The sequence below is a fragment of the Nematolebias whitei genome, chromosome 17 (assembly GCF_014905685.2).
Source record: "Nematolebias whitei isolate Nwh7 chromosome 17, NemWhi1, whole genome shotgun sequence".
Taxonomy (NCBI): domain Eukaryota; kingdom Metazoa; phylum Chordata; class Actinopteri; order Cyprinodontiformes; family Rivulidae; genus Nematolebias; species Nematolebias whitei.
The window spans coordinates 35,614,671-35,630,701 of NC_056514.1; the positions used below are offsets into that span (position 1 = coordinate 35,614,671).

The following is a 16,031-nucleotide window of genomic DNA, read 5'->3' on the forward strand; positions in this document are numbered from 1 at the left end:
CTCAACAACATAAAAAGAAACTGTCCAGAGGACCTAACTTAACTTTGTTGGATTTTTTTTTAACCTGGATTTCTGAGCATGAACTTTGATGTTTTGAACCACTTTGGCCATGGATGCCTCAAACGAGTCGACGAGGTAGAGGGCGGGCCCCAGAAACCATCTTATCATAATCAAACTGGTTGTCCCACTATGTGAGCGTGCTGCTTGTGGGACTGAGTTTGTTGTGGCTCCTTGGACTGATGAAGTCCTTTGGATGAAGGAACAAACGTCTCAACACAAAGAAACCGTCCATATAACCTGACTGTTGCTTCAATGTCTTGGTCACGGTTGTAGCCTATGAGGCTGGCGTCACCAGTCCTGCTTCAAAATCTCGATGACCAAGCCTTGGATGCATGTCTTTGATATCTTGCCAACAAGCTTCCCCCCAGAAACCTGACATACTGCCATCATGTTATTAAACCACCAGAACTATGATACAGAGGCTTTGTGCATGCTCATGCACTCATTCATCTGTATCATGAGTAACTGGAAGTCTTCTCCTTTCTTAATATGCACCTATAGATTAATCAAGAAACCTGCAAAGTTCATCCATGTTCTGGCTGTTTTTTTTTTTCTTTACTTAGTAGCAGAGTTGTCCCCCTGAGTGATGGGGGCCAACACTGGCTTTGGAGAAGCCTGGAACATGCAAATGTTTGAGCTAAAGAAATAGCTCCAAACTTTTTCCTAAAAAAAAAAAATAATAATTTTTATTAATCAACTCGCTCGCATTGCCTGACTGAACACTCAATGAACCGTAAGCTGTAGGGAGGCAGAGAACGAACAGTAAGACCCAAATCTCTAGTTCATGCCCCCGGTGAGAACACAAGTGGCTGTTTTCATGACAAACATGCTGTTTTTCCTCTCCCTCCTCCATCTCTCCTGGAAGCTGGGGCTTTTTCATCGCAGGTCCACTGAGCAGTAGGGCACACCCGCTCCCTCCTCTTCTTTCTTCTGCCATCATCTGTCCATTTCCCCTGAAGTTTGACTCATATCGTAGCCACCCCGGCGAGCTGCTTAATTCTGTCAACCACTTCTCTTTCTCCTGGGGAAGGCCATCAGCCAATTGGGGCGATTTGTCTGCATGTAATGGAGGTCTGAGGCTGTGGAGCGAGGTTACGCACCTCACGGCTCGGTGGAGAAGGACAGACGCGACAGATGCCAAAACACTCCACTTTGTATGTGTGTGTGTGTTAGAGCCGTGCCAGCTCCATCCCACTGTGCCAGTACTGGATTAACACAAAAAGATATGCACCCTGACTGATGAAATAAGTGTCTGGAATAGATGGACAAATGTGTTCCTATAAGGCCTCTGCTTCCAAATCTATTCCAGGAACCATGTCTTTTTTGTTTAATTGAAGAGAGCAGTCTGGATCATTGTTAATTTAATTTTGAGAAGATTCAATTTAAGTGCAATAATTGAAATTAGAGGGGGGAAACAGCTAGTAACAAATAAAACATTTAAACCCTCATCTCTGTCTCAATCAAAAATAAACCCCCCTCATCTTTATTGATGAAAGTGTCACAGTATCAAGGCTGGAAGTCAATGAAAATCACCTTTGATGCTCAACGTGAATAATTTGATCTCCAGGATGGTAATTGCATGTGAGACTGATTCAGTTTTTTTTGGGCTGTAAGCAAAAATAAATAAAAATAAAGGTGCAATAGAAGTTGCAGAGTTGTTTCCAAGCAGTTGTCCAGCTTGCACATCTCTCCGGTGCACCGCAGCTCTTTCTGTAGCATAGTAATGGAAAAGGAAATTGGGTTGGAATAAAAAAAAACCAAGAACAGAAAGCATTCTGAGATCTTTGGATAAGCATAAAAAACTCAATAGAGACTGAGGCATGTTTGCACATATCTGATTCGTCCAAATTCCTCTGCTTTGTGCCTTGATAAATCCCTGCACCGTGCCGTATGCGTGGTAAGGCATCGTTGCAAGCAAGCTTCAAACAGCTGTTCACAACACCACTGAGGGATGGGGACTTAAGTAAGGATGACCAGAATGCATCCTGACAGAGTACAAGATACAGAGAAGACAAGAAAAATCAAATAACATTCAGGAAGTTGGTTGAAACAGAAACATTTTTATTAAACCAAACCCTTATCTTTATCTCCCTGCTCTCTTGATGCAAAGCCATTCACCATAATTGGCTTACTTTTATTTTCTTCCAGCATAATTTGGCTTTTGATCCCTAAAGCCCAGTGAGCTCTGGGAGCAGTTAGATCTGCTGAACAAGCTGTGCAACAAAGTTCTGTGTGACCCCCACTGCACCAGCGCTGATTACAGAACGAAGCAGAGATGCTCAGCAGGAGAGTGTATTAAAATCAGCGAGCAAGGGGAAAAAAATGGCTCTTGCTCTCAATAAGTGATATAATCTGAATTTACCGTGGATAATGTTGGTAAAGCTAACTTTGACTTGTGCTCGATTTTGAACGGCCTTTTTGGGAAAATTGACACGTCGTCGCTTTCGAGGTAAAAGTGTCTGTTTTGAATCATACTGTTCTTTAACTTGAAGATTAATCTTTTCCTTTTAACAACATGAGGACAGATGGTTTATTGGGTATGTCTTTTTGAAGTAAGCATAAAGCGTTCTTCATGGACAAGCTTATTAAGGCTTTAGTTTCTTTTTCAGTATTAGAAATACTGTAGGTCATAAAATTGGGAATTCTCTTGTTTCGAAATGTGACTTTTTGAAATTTGTCCCAGCATTTAAAAACCTTTAGGATAATAAATGGCCAACACTTACTGTACGTGGTGCCTTCTTCTTCATGTTCTGCAGCGGGGGATACAGGGTGGTGCCCAAAGACACTTTGGAATGCTTTCGGAGCTGGGAATTGAACCACTCAACCTCCAAATGGAAGCCACCCCAAGCTGTTGCTTTGTAGTGTGAAAATTTTAAAGATAACTAGATGAGAAAGCACGTACAGTATTTTCCGCACTATACGTCGCTCCGGAGTATAGGTCACATCAGTCGAAAAATGCCTCATGAAGAGGACAAAACCATATATATGTCGCTTTGGAGTATAAATCACATTTTTTTTAGATGTGTATTTCACAAAGTGCAAGAACAGACATTTAATCTGAAATAACAATAACACACAGAACATACCTGGGATCCTAAACAGGACAAGCATAACATAGCAAATGGTGGAGCAGTGGTTAGAGACAATAACATAACAAGCCAACAAGTCTGACAAGCAAGTTACCATCAACAGTGTCGCATCTGAACAACTCCAGAGGAAGGTTGGGGGGGCTTTAGCAGAAGAGGAACAATATTTACCATATTTTTTGCCGTACACGTCGCACCGCCCTATACGTTGCATCAGTCCAAATATGTCTAATAAAGTGGAAAAAAAAACATAAATATGTTTCTTCGCCATATAAATCGCATATATTATGCGTCACCGCTGACAACCTGGAAATGTGGGCTGGTGTTGTGCCAAAAATTGATTGGCTGCCAAATGGTGGCCACGGGAGCATGCACAGGAGGACTTTTAACAAGAATTTAACAAGATAACCACCTAAAACAATTATTTGCTTGCTGGACTTTATAGTAAATGTGTGTCTCAGGTGAACTTCTACTTAATGAAAGGACTTAATGGTCAAATTAGCTGCATTTCAAAAGTATTCGCTGCCTCTGTGCTCTGAGAGCGCGCAGATTGTGAGGACAAAAAGAAGGAAGAATGCTGTGCAATTCTTCGAAATTTAACAAGACAAGCACCTAAAACAAATATTTATTTGCTCGACATTATAGGAAAGGTGTGTCTCAGTTGAACTTTTACTTAATAAATGCACTTCAGTGGTCAAATTAGCTGCATTTTGCCGGGGTGGTGCAGTGAAATAAAGCTGATTTGACGGTTGTTCCAAGCGAGCTGGAAGAAGGTGGCAGGCTATGGCACCCTATTGTGTCATTAGTAGCCACTTTTACCTATTACATGACACAACCGCATGCCATGCTGCTCTGCTCCCATCTAGTTGCCGAAGTAAGGAGTACTTTCACGAGGATTAATCTGCCCAAGGCAACCGGCCCAGACAACATCCCCAAAAAAGTGTTGAAGGAATGTGCTGATCAGCTCTGTGAGGTGCTGGCAGACATCTTTAACACCTCACTTACCCTGGAGACAGTTCCCACCTGCCTGAAGACTGCCACCATCATCCCAGTCCCAAAAAGCTCTACAGTGACTGGTCTGAATGACTATAGGCCAGTGGCCCTCACCCCGATAGTCGCTAAATGCTTCGAAAAACTGGTTATGACTCGCATCAAAACAACCATCAACATCAACGAGGACCCTCATCAGTATGCATACCGTGAGAACCGATCAACAGAGGATGGCATCTCCTCTGTGGTCCACACTGCACTCAACCACCTGGAGCAGAAAAACTCTTACATCCGTATCCTGATGCATGCTCAATAATCCAGGTAGAAACATCTAAAAAAGTTAAATCTGGTCCTCTGGACAGTCAAAAAAAAACAAAAAAACAAAGCAAATCAACAAAAAATGTAGAAACGTTTCGTCTCTCATCCGAGAGACTTCCTCAGTCTGAGTAAGTCTGACTGAGGAAGTCAGGAGAGCTGGTGCAGAGAGAATAACCTTCACATCAATGTGAAGAAGACAAAGGAGATGATTGTGGACTTCACAAGGAACAAAAACACCTACACCCCCCTGAACATAAGAGGATCTGCGGTGGAAGTGGTCTCCAGCTACAAGTACTTGGGTGTACACATGAATAACAACCTCAGCTGGAGCAACAACACCACCAGCCTGATCAAGAAAGCTCATCAGAGACTCTACTTCCTCAGGCGGCTGAGGCGAGCTGGTCTGGGAAGCTCAGTCCTCACCTCCTTCTACAGGTGTGCAGTGGAGAGCATCCTGTGCTCCAGCATCAATGTGTGGCATGGAGGCTGCACAGCTGCAGAAAGAAAAGCTTTGCAGAGAGTGGTGAAGTCTGCACAGAAAACTGTTGGAGTCAGTTTCCCCACCATCACAGACATCTACACCTCCAGATGCAGGAAGAGGGCCACCTGCATCATGAAGGACCCCACTCACCCAGCACACACACTTTTTGCCCCACTACCCTCAGGAAGGAGGTTGAGGAGCATTAAGTGTAGAACCACTAGACTGAGGAACAGCTTCTACCCTGAGGCTGTTAGACTCATGAATCTCTAACCAGAATAATCACTGTGAAAAACCATATCATGTTGCTGCTGATCTGTTTCATGTTACTGCTGATTTGTTTCATGTTGATGTGTTTATGCGTGCTCTCATCTGCTTACACGGACTCGTGTTCAGGTTTGTGCTGATGTTCGACGTGATGTTTTTATGCTATTAGTGCTTAGTGTATATTTAGTTGATGTTTTTCTTAGTTCATATCTTAGATGTTATTACTGTTTTTCTTATACATTTTATTGTTGGATGTAACTGGGACCCTGTGTACATAATTTCGCTCCACCACATGTACCACATGAGGTGCGAATGACAAAGAATCTCTGACTGACGCTGACTGAATGCACAAAATTATGTGAGACGATCAAAAAGGCCAAACTTTATGCTTTTAATAAAAGTGGGGGCTGGTTATTTACTTTAAAAAACTCTCCAAAGTAAGTTTCAGTGCTGTCAAAGAACAAAGACTTTGTCTTCTACGCTGTGATGACCGTCATTTTTGAAGGGATTTATAATTTATTCTTGACTTGTTTTTTTTTAAAGCTGCTGCTGAAATTTTATAAATAAATAAAGTTTTAAGAAAAGTTAAGCCTGAATTACATCACCACTTCAGAATGTCCCCTAAAAAGTCACCAGGGATTCATTCAGTGCGTTGGACACTTCCGTGTTTCCTTCATCCCAGAAGACATTCATAATTTATAGGTGTTTGTCCAGGATGTCACTGCTCCAGCGAGCTCGCATAAAATATTTACCACAGATCATAAGTGCTAGACATTGACGTTTGCCCCCCCCCCTCCCCCGCCCCCAGAACGTGTGTTTTGAGTCCCAGCATGTGCAGCGAATCCCAAATGAGCCTGGCGACTGGGGATCACTTTTCACGTGTTTCAAGATCAATCAGTCTGAAAATGGATCCTGAGCTGTAAGAGGCGGCGGCCGAAGCAGCTGCTGTATTGTTGTTTGTGGAGCAGGAGTCCTGCGCGACAATTTGGAGCTTCTCTGAGAAAGGGTTGTGTCTCTGTGTGTGTAATATTTCCATTTCTCTCTATTAGTTTCTCACCTGCTGTGTTGTTTCTTTGATCAGACAGAGCTGGTATTTCAGCAGAGAAGTTGGGATAAACAGAACTAATGAAACTAAAGTGTACTTTGTGATACACCTACAACAGTTACTGTAGATTTCAAGAAATGAGCCAGACACTGCGTCCTAGTTGGTGATCAAATACTTTTTTTTGTTGATTGCTAATCGTGTTTGCACTGATATTAGCTTTAGGAAGTTTACAGGAGATGTTAATTAAGTAAAGATCTTGAATTCCTTTAAAAAAAATGCAAATATGTTTTGCCTTTTATGCCAGAGGTGTAGATTAAGATCTTGTTTTGAGAGATTGGTTATAGCTATTTGGTCAAACTTAAAAACAACATTACGGTAGTCCCTCTTTTATTTCGGGGGCTACATTCCGACCCCCCCCCCCCCACACACACACACACACACACACACAATAAGTGAAAATTTGCGAAGCAGGGATGTTATATTAATTTTTTAGCATTTATTTATATTTTAAGGCTTTATAAACTCTTCCCACATGCTCGAGATGTTCTAAGCTCTTAAGCCTGAAAATAAAACAAACAACAAAAAATAAAGTTAAAAAATAAAATACTCACCAGCGCTGCAGAAACAGCGGCTCGGTTCCAGTCCGGCAGACCTACCCTGCTGGTTCTGCTCTGGTTCTGGTCTGCTCTCTGCAGCCCTTGAGCACCAAAACACTTTTGGAGGGAGCCGGACCTTCGGATTGCCAGTGATCGAGACTAAATCTGAATGGGGAAAAAAGTCCCAGTGGGCTCCGGAGAAAACACCAGACTTCCGGGTGGTGCCTCCTCACTTGAAAGGCCTCGTGGGCCGCACTCGGATTCACCCATGAGTCTGGAGGTCCAGTTCTGGTCGGTTCCATGTGGCTCTCTGCATCCGTTGGGCGCTGAAGTTACTGTATGAATAAGGACCAAACTTTTTTGGATCGGATAAAAACTTTGCCTCCATTTTAGCAGAAAGCAACGGTGCTTCTGGGTGGGGCACTGTTGGCTTCTGGGAAATGTACCGTATTTTCCGCTGTAAACGTTGCACCGCCCTATAAGTCGCAATATGTCTAAAAAAGTGGGAAAATCCATTAATACTTCACTTCGCCGTGTACGTCGCATCTATTTTGCATCACTGCTGTCAACCCGGAAATGTGGGCTGGTGTTGTGCCAAATATCGATTGGCTGCCAAATGGCGGCCGTTGGTGCATGCACAAGAGGACTTTAACAAGAATTTAACAAGATTAACATTTAAAAACAAATTTTTGTTTGCTTGAAATTATAGTAAAGCTGTGTCTCAGTTAAACTTGTACTTAACAAATGCACTTCGACAGTCAAATCAGCTGCATTTTCAAAAGCCGATACGCGGAAACGTGAACATGCAGAGGACGACTCGCTGTCCATTTCTTCAAAATTTAACAAGATAACCACCTAAAAACAGTTATTTGTTTGCTCAAAATTATAGCAAAGGTGTGTTTCAGTTGAACTTTTACTTAATAAATGCACTTCACTGGTCAAAGTAGCTGCATTTCGCCGGGGCGGTGCAGCAAAATGAAAACGGTTTGACGGTTGCTCTAGGTAGACGACTGTGGCAGGCTATGGCAAGCCGATTGTGTCATTAATAGTCAGGTATACCTATTACATGATACAATGGCATGCTACACTGCTCAAATGCCAACTAATAGCTGAAAATGGTAGTGTTCAATATTTTCCGTCAGAATGAATGAAAACGGTCATATCTCAGCCAAAAATCAGTTTATAAATATGGGAAAAAAACATAAATATGTCACTTTGGTGTATAAGTTACAGGGCGTGCAAATTATGCAAAAAACTGCGACTTATAGGCCAAAAAATACGGTAGTCGTTTTGAGTGGCGATACAGTATAGGCTTATTGAGAAAAGACTACAAAATGGTGACACCTGTCCAAAATATTATTTTTTGTTAACTTTTGACTGTATAGTATCCCGTACTGGCCCAGTCACGTGAGTAACATTAAAGTTGACAATTGTGCATCGTGTACAATTTTTTTTTCTTGTGTACAATTTTACTTTGGAAAAACCGCTCGAGTGAGTCCGTGAAAGTCGAACCACGAAGTAGCGATGTATGTGCCATCTTACACGATCTGTTAATTCTTGGAGTATGTGTTGGAAAAGACTGTCGGCTACTATCACACTAAATTTAAACGCATTATTTGTAAAATTCATTGGAGTGTAACCATTTATGTGTAGACTAAGACTGATTAAAAACAGTATCTCACTGTGGTGGCCAGTGATTACTATGATAGTTGAATTCAAATTTGTTTAATGGTTTATAAAATAATTTGGTAAAGGTACAAACCAACACATAAACTTCAGCACAAGCATCATTGCGCTGTTGTCACCTTCAGCAGTGGGCGGTTTAAACTCAAAGGCAAGTGTCACAGAAAATGGGATTATTTGTCTCTCCAAGCTGAGCACCAACATATGGTGTTGAATAGATGCTGAAAAAATTGTTTCAATCATGGCCACAAAACAAAAACAACTGTTGCTTCACCACATCGTATGCTTCAGTGTGTGAGAAGGAAACGGGGATTGCTCAGAACATGGATGGATAAGACGAGACTAAAGGAAGGCATCCAGTTGAAACGTGGTATCAGACTTTTGAACAAGGCTCATATAATAAAACGTATTGACTGAACACAGTCGTGGGCTGCTGCATCACGAAGCAAGTCAAAGAAGATGCTTGAGAAGGACAAACTTTTTGTTTGAGTCTACAGGAAACCTGCTGAAACCCTGTCTTTATCCATCCAGGCCTGATTTCAGCAGCCGAAGCTGAAGACGTTTAGCTGCCAATCTGCAGGTCAGAGGAAGCAGTGAGGTACAAACGGTCATTAACTATTGAGGCTTATTATGCGAGGACATCATCTCTGAGAAAAGAGAGGATGTCGATATCTTTGCTGTGCTCGTTCAGCACTTACACAATGTTTACACGTTGTAAATCAATCGACTTAACGCTGCTTGAACAGTGTAATTAAAATGGTAAAATGTTTGAGCTTCTTCTCTGCTGTTGGATCAAGTGAACACCCGAATAAACTTTAAGCATATTTAGCTCCAATTACACTGTACAGTCTTTAAAGATGTCTAATTTTCAAGTTATTTTTTTCTCCTTTGATATTGATTTTTTATTATTATTTTTTGCCATTGCCATGAAAGGCAGAGGATCATGTAATGATCTGTTTGTGTGTGTTTGTCCGTCTGTCTAACAGCAAAATATCTCATGAGACACTGAGCAGAAACAATCACTCTACAACTCTTATAACGTTTGGAGTCAATCAGCTTCAAGATGGCTGTTACAGCCAATGATCTACAAAATCAAAAATGGATATAACTACAATAATCTAACAGCTATTGAACTAGAATTTAATGTAGTAGCTGAGACTGATCCCCAACACACACTCTGAGCACCAACAGATTAAACAGCATCTCTGATTAAATTATTACAAATAGATTTAAATCATTGAATCTACAACTGATTACATTGTGAAAACAATCCAGTTTAAGATGGCTGCCACAGGCAACTGATAGTAGAAACACAAAAACGGCTACGGTTCTATCATTTTACTTTTTCCCTTCTTTCGGCTGCTCCCTTCTTCAGGGAACTAAATCGCATTTTTACGCCGGATGCTCTTCCTGACGCTACCACAGCCCTCTGTGTGGAGCAGAGAGCTGCCATCCAGGGCGCCCAGGGCAGCAGATGGTGGGTGTTGAGGGCCTTGCTCAAGGGTCCAGAGTGGGGCAAAAAAGGGTGGAGGCAGGTGTGGGTGTTTCACCTTTCACACCCACATTTTGATGTTTTCGATCCGGGAAGTTGAACCGGTGACCTTCCGAGCACAGGCCCACCTTCTCTGACCTCTGTGCCACCTCTCCCCATTTTACATATACAGTACTGTACAGTACTGTGTAAAACTTTGGTGTGGATGGAGCTGAGACTTTTTCGCACAAAGTTCAAAGTTCTATTCATCGCACAAGAAGTTTGATTAAAACTTTAATATTAACTGTTGGAGTTACGCCTGTCATGATAACAAATTTTGCTGGGCCATTGTCTCAGAAATTATTGCGATAAACGATAATATTGTTTGAAATTTGGCAATAATTAGTCATTATTGTCAAATTTAGGAAGAAATGTTTAATTTGTTTTGCGTGTAGTATCTTTGTTTGACCACCGGAGGGCAGTATGACTGATTGAACTGTAGGATGGATAGTGAGGGAGCGAGCAGCGTGTCTCTTTAAGAAAAATGGGAGGGAGGCCCCTTGATGTGACATGGGCTGTCTCTCTTCGGTTCTCAAAATGGTGGATGCTCGGTGTGGTTTGAGCTCTTTAGCAATAGCATTTGTCAAACAAAGCTTTTAATTAAAAAATCAGTAAACAAGCTCTCAGCTTCTTTTTGCAGAGAAAAAACTTTTTAGACAAAGGCACGGGTTTCAACCGTGAATTTTGGAGTTTTGACAAGACAGAGGTTTTTTTTCCCCTGAGGTTGGCCTGTTAGCATAGCTCGTAGCTTAGCTTCTCAGCTTAGCTGCTTTTAACGATCCAAAAACACGATTTTGGACGGTTAAAATGGATTTAAAAGAGAAAGGGAGGAGTCGATGAAGAGAACCGGAGTTGAACCTTTTGTCATCCAGTGTCTTCAGTAGAAAGAGAGACACGAAGAAACGATAAAGCCGATAAATTAAAATGAGGTTGATCATTTTAATTTATCATGTGATTAATTTATTTATCGTTTATCGGGACAGGCCTAGTTAGAGTTAATCCTTGTTTGTATGTTAGCAAAATATTTTACTGAACATATTTTAATGAAACTCGTAAAGTAATCGTTGGCTCTACATCTACACCTGATTCACTTTTTGAGTAAATCAATTCAAGATGGCCACCACATCTGACGTTAATAAACTCATAACTGGCTGTAATAGTCATTTTTACAGATAAATTATAGTGTGGTAGTAGCTGAGAGTCGTTATCAACACGTTTCCAGAACAGTTATATTACTCTGGGTTTTGCATGGTGACTGGTGGCATGCAAACCTTGAAGAAATGCCGCTTTGTATTTTGTCAGAGTTTCCTAGATTGCCTACATTAAAAAATGTAACACATCATCCCTTAATGTCATTTTAAACGCAGCTTGTTCAAATTGTTTTCCGTGTTTCTTCCTCAGTGCCATCACTCTGGACAACACCCTGGTTATCTTGTCCACGGTGGCGCCAGATGCAGGGCGATATTATGTGCAGGCGGTAAACGACAAGAACGGAGAGAACAAGACCAGCCAGCCCATCACCCTGTCAGTGGAGAGTAAGTAGCCACATTTATGCTGACCCAGAATGCAATGCAACGTCGCAGCACGTCAAAAGCTGATCAGTTTGAATTTTTTTAATTAATCATGTATCTTGTTGCATATTATCACATTCAAGTCACGTTCGTTGTGATTTTTTTTCTAGCTATTGTTAAAAAAACTATTTGTGACACACTAAAATAAAAATAAAAAAAATAGGATGAGGGGCACCAAAATAACAAATTTTAAAAACTCGCATCTTTAATTACCGTAATTTCCGGACTATAAGCCGCTACTTTTTTCACACGCTTTAAACCCTGCGGCTTATACAATACTGCGGCTAATGTATGGGATGTTTGTTTTTTTTGACGGGCTAACGAGCTTTATGCATGCAGGGTACTGGATTTTTCTTTTTTTTTTTTTTTTTTTAAACCAGATGTGTTACAGGCACTGTTCAGAAAAAAAAAAAAAACATTTACTGTACGTATTTGTGGATGTTACCAATACGTATTTAATTAAAAGTTTAAAAAAAATCTTTGTGTAAATATCTCGTTACAACGTGGACACAATATATGTGCATATTTTTTATTTAATTAGTGGATGCGTCTTAGATTCAGGTGCACTCAAAAGTCCAGAAATTACAATAATAAATTTTGTATTCTTCACTTTTCTATCCATGCAAACCTAAAACATTGTTAAATTCACCCACATGCATGGTAATATTAGCTTTACAAAGGTGTATGTAAGAAATTTCAATATTAGTGCATAAATACTTACCCGCCAGACACACATGCACAATAAAAGAAAGCCCGAACAAATTGTTTTAGCACCAAGTAGTTCTTCAAATTCAGCAAAAGTGGGAGATCCACAAATCGAAGCAATCTAGCCGGCCTCAGCTCAACAGGGGTAAAACGAAAGAGGAAATCTAACAGACAGGGGCTTATGACATGCTAGACTGGAGTTCATTATGAAAGTGAATGAGGAGGGCGAGGGTAAGATATTACAGTTGACAACACGAGCGAGCAGAAATAGCCCGTGGCACATGTTGAGAACGATGGCAGAGTTGATTATACAAGTGCTAGAACACACACATGCAAACACACCAAAGTCAGCATGTGGAGAGCCAGACGGGGGGTCTCCACTCTGCAGTTCTGATGAAAACGTGCCATGCATTTCCATTAATATTCCCCATATGCTCCATATGTGAGGTTTCACATTTTACTGTAGGAGCACATTTATCTGTTTGTGTGTATCTGTGCAGTGATGCTTCTGACGGTGCATTTCAGATTAGGCTTTTTTTTGGCTCCGCATGTGCATGTCTGAAGCTTGGTGAATACAAAGGAAGTAAGGTACAGGGTATAAAAGTGATTTAATTATGATATTTTAATATTTTAAGAACACCAAAGACCGATATAAAGCCAATATTCCAGCATAGAACAAGTTATTAAGAAAGTATACAAATACCGTACTTTTTGCCGTATAAGTCGCACTGTTTTGCATAAATTTGCATGCCCTGCAACTTATCCGTCGAAGCCACTTATTTACATTTTTCTCCATATTTTTAACCCAATTTTTGTCTGAGATCTGATGATTTCATTCATTCTGACATGAGAATTATTGAACACTACCATTTTCAGCCGCTAGAGGGCCCTCAACTAATTTGACAAGCCAAGTATCTCATTAATAGGTAAAAGTGGCTATTAATGAAACAATCGGCTTGCCATACAAAGCTACCTTCGTCTCGCTCCGGAACTCCTGAAGCAAACGATCAGCTGCATTTCATTGCGCTGCCCATGCGAAATGCAGCTGCTTTGACAATTAAAGTGCATTTATTAAGGAAAAGTTCAACTGAGGCACACCTTTATTATAATGTCGAGCAAATAAATAATTGTTTTTAGGTGGTTATCTGGTTAAATTTTGAAAAAATGCACAGCGAGTCCTCCCTCTGCGTGCTCCCGCTTCCGCAAATTTATTTTTGAACTGCAGCTGATTTGAACGTCAAAGTGCAATTATTAAGGAAAAGTTAAACTGACACACCTTTGCTATAATTTTGAGCAAACAAACAATTGTTTTTAAATCTTATTCTTGTTAAATTCTTCTCCTCCCATGCACGCTCCCGCGGCCGCCATTTGGCAGCCAATCGATCAGCAATGACGCGTAACAAACGTGATGCGTCAGCGATGACATATAATAGATGCGACTTATCCGACGTGGCAACATGTACGGCGGCAAGTACGGTCATCAAAACTAGAATAAAAGGCTAAAAATGAATTTATTGTGTATTTAATATGAAACAAGGTCAACCATTAGGGATTAAAGTAGCTTTATTACACTGAGTCTGTTGAAAAATATCTTTATGCGTTGTGAACTGGAACTAAGTAAGATTTCATGACACTACATGCAGTGGGGAAAAAGCATCTTGTTCTAGTTGGATGTCCGACTCATTTGTGTTACTGAATTGTAATATCTAGTGTCCTGCGCATGCATTAGCATTAAAATTCTGCACCCTAGCGTCAAAATGTAAAAAGTTCTGTGACAGCCTAAGCTAGTAAAGGCTGATCTTGTCTTGGTTCCACATGGCATATACTAAAAAAATATGTTTTTTTTATCGTCTTAAATTTCTCTTTTTACATGTTTAAGCTTTCCAAAAAACAATGAAAACGATTGTAAAACAAAAGCTTTATCAGTTCATTTAACACCTGTTAGTGGTGAGTTTATGTAGCCTTTGACAGCTAAGAGTTTCCCTTCCTGTTTGGTGAAGCTTCCACTGTGTTTGCTTCAAAAAAGCTAAAAGGGAAGATTTTATTTTACTTTGTTTAAGAATCCTTTGGTTTGTAACTCACTCCGTTTTTACTTAAACCAGTAACACATTTTTCACGAGTGGGGAAAAGGCCCCAACAATGATCAATCCACCTTCATCGTTGACTGTGTTTTACCTCATTATGAACCTTTTTTGTTTATTTGACGCTTAATCTCACCAAAATGCATCACTCATTTCAAGATGTCCATTGCAAACTTAGCGTCGAAGGTGCAGAAAAAGATTTCCTTCCATAATTTAATTTTTGTGCAGCTTCTGCCCAGTATCTCCAAAAAAAACCCTCCCTTTTACTGTTTAACACTTAAACAGGCTTTGAATAGTCTGTCCTCAGAACTCTGAGAACTTCAACTTCAATTTCACCCCCTCATTCTCATTATCAGACTTTTTTAATTACACCTCAAGCTGAAGAAGCAGAGAGTTAGTCTTTTCTTTCATTTTCCTCCCCCTTTCAGCAACATCAGTTCAGAGAATTTGACAGCTGCTTTGAGCGGCTCACGACTGCTATTGAGACGAGATTTGATGAGCATTTATAGAACGTTGAAAAATGCAACACCTGACCTTTTCTAATGATGCCTGCAAACAAAACACCTAAAACTCAAACAATGGCTGCCTGAGAGCTCAAGTCAGTTTTTTTCTTTGTGAGCATGAGCTGCTTTCAGCCAGGAATTATACCAAAATAAACTGAACAATTATATTTCAAAAGATATTGCTAGTAAGACAAGTATAGAACCGTCTTTAGACACCTCATCTTTATACTAAAATCCTGACTCTGTACTCACCCATGTGGGGTCAATAGTGATGTTCAACCAGGCTTCAAAAATGGCCAAGTTAACATATTTCTAACGTCACTTTGAAGCGTACAAATGTTTTGACGTACTTTAAAGGTATGTCGGATCAAGTGTGTTCCAGGTGACAAGCAGTCAATCATTGGCTCCCTCTCAGGTGTGTGTGTGATTTGAGCGTAGATCAAGGCGTGCATAAAACCGAGATTGGTATTATTGAGTCATGACAGCCCCCGTAGCAACATCTGACATGTGCAGCCACGAGCTCAGTCCCAGTGCATGATGGGATTGACAGATCACTGCGAGTTTATCACAGACATGACACGTCTCAAGCTGCACACAACCACGGGCTCTTTCTGATGCTCAACACACACACACATTCCTTCAGATGGAAACTAGTTTGCACATTTAGTGCAAATTTAAAATACTGCATGTAAAATATACAGAGCTGACAGTTCACCTCTTTGTGGTGGTTAAACAGGATTTTTCTCTTTATGTTTTGGGTGAAATGTTCTATGCAGTCTGTCCTCTGTCTCATCTATCGGTCAGAACCCGTGTTCCCTGGTCAGTTTCAATATTTCATATCAGTGAGCACCTAGAGAGCGCAGTGAGCTGAAATTAAATTTGTAGAACACTTAAAAACGTCCCCTCAAACAACCAGCTGCCTCACGATGCAGTGCCCCCATCAGATCTGGTTTTATCAATAAGTCCGCTTCAGAAGGGTCTACCTAAAAACTTTTCCTTTATTTTCTTCTTATGATCTGTAAAAAGAACAAATTTGGTGTAACTTTAGATCTTTTCTTTATACTTGTGTGTATATATATATATATATATATATATATATATATATATATATATATAT

General features: G+C 40.5%; 1 protein-coding gene across 1 annotated transcript in view; it reads left to right on the forward strand.

Annotated features, from left to right (window-relative positions):
- sdk2b (sidekick cell adhesion molecule 2b) overlaps positions 1–16,031 on the forward strand; it is a 463,183-nt gene that overhangs the window by 348,591 nt on the left and 98,561 nt on the right. Inside the window, exon 5 of the mRNA XM_037691533.1 lies at positions 11,456–11,589. Coding sequence (XP_037547461.1) covers positions 11,456–11,589 — 134 coding nt within the window. The remainder of the gene's footprint in view (positions 1–11,455; positions 11,590–16,031) is intronic.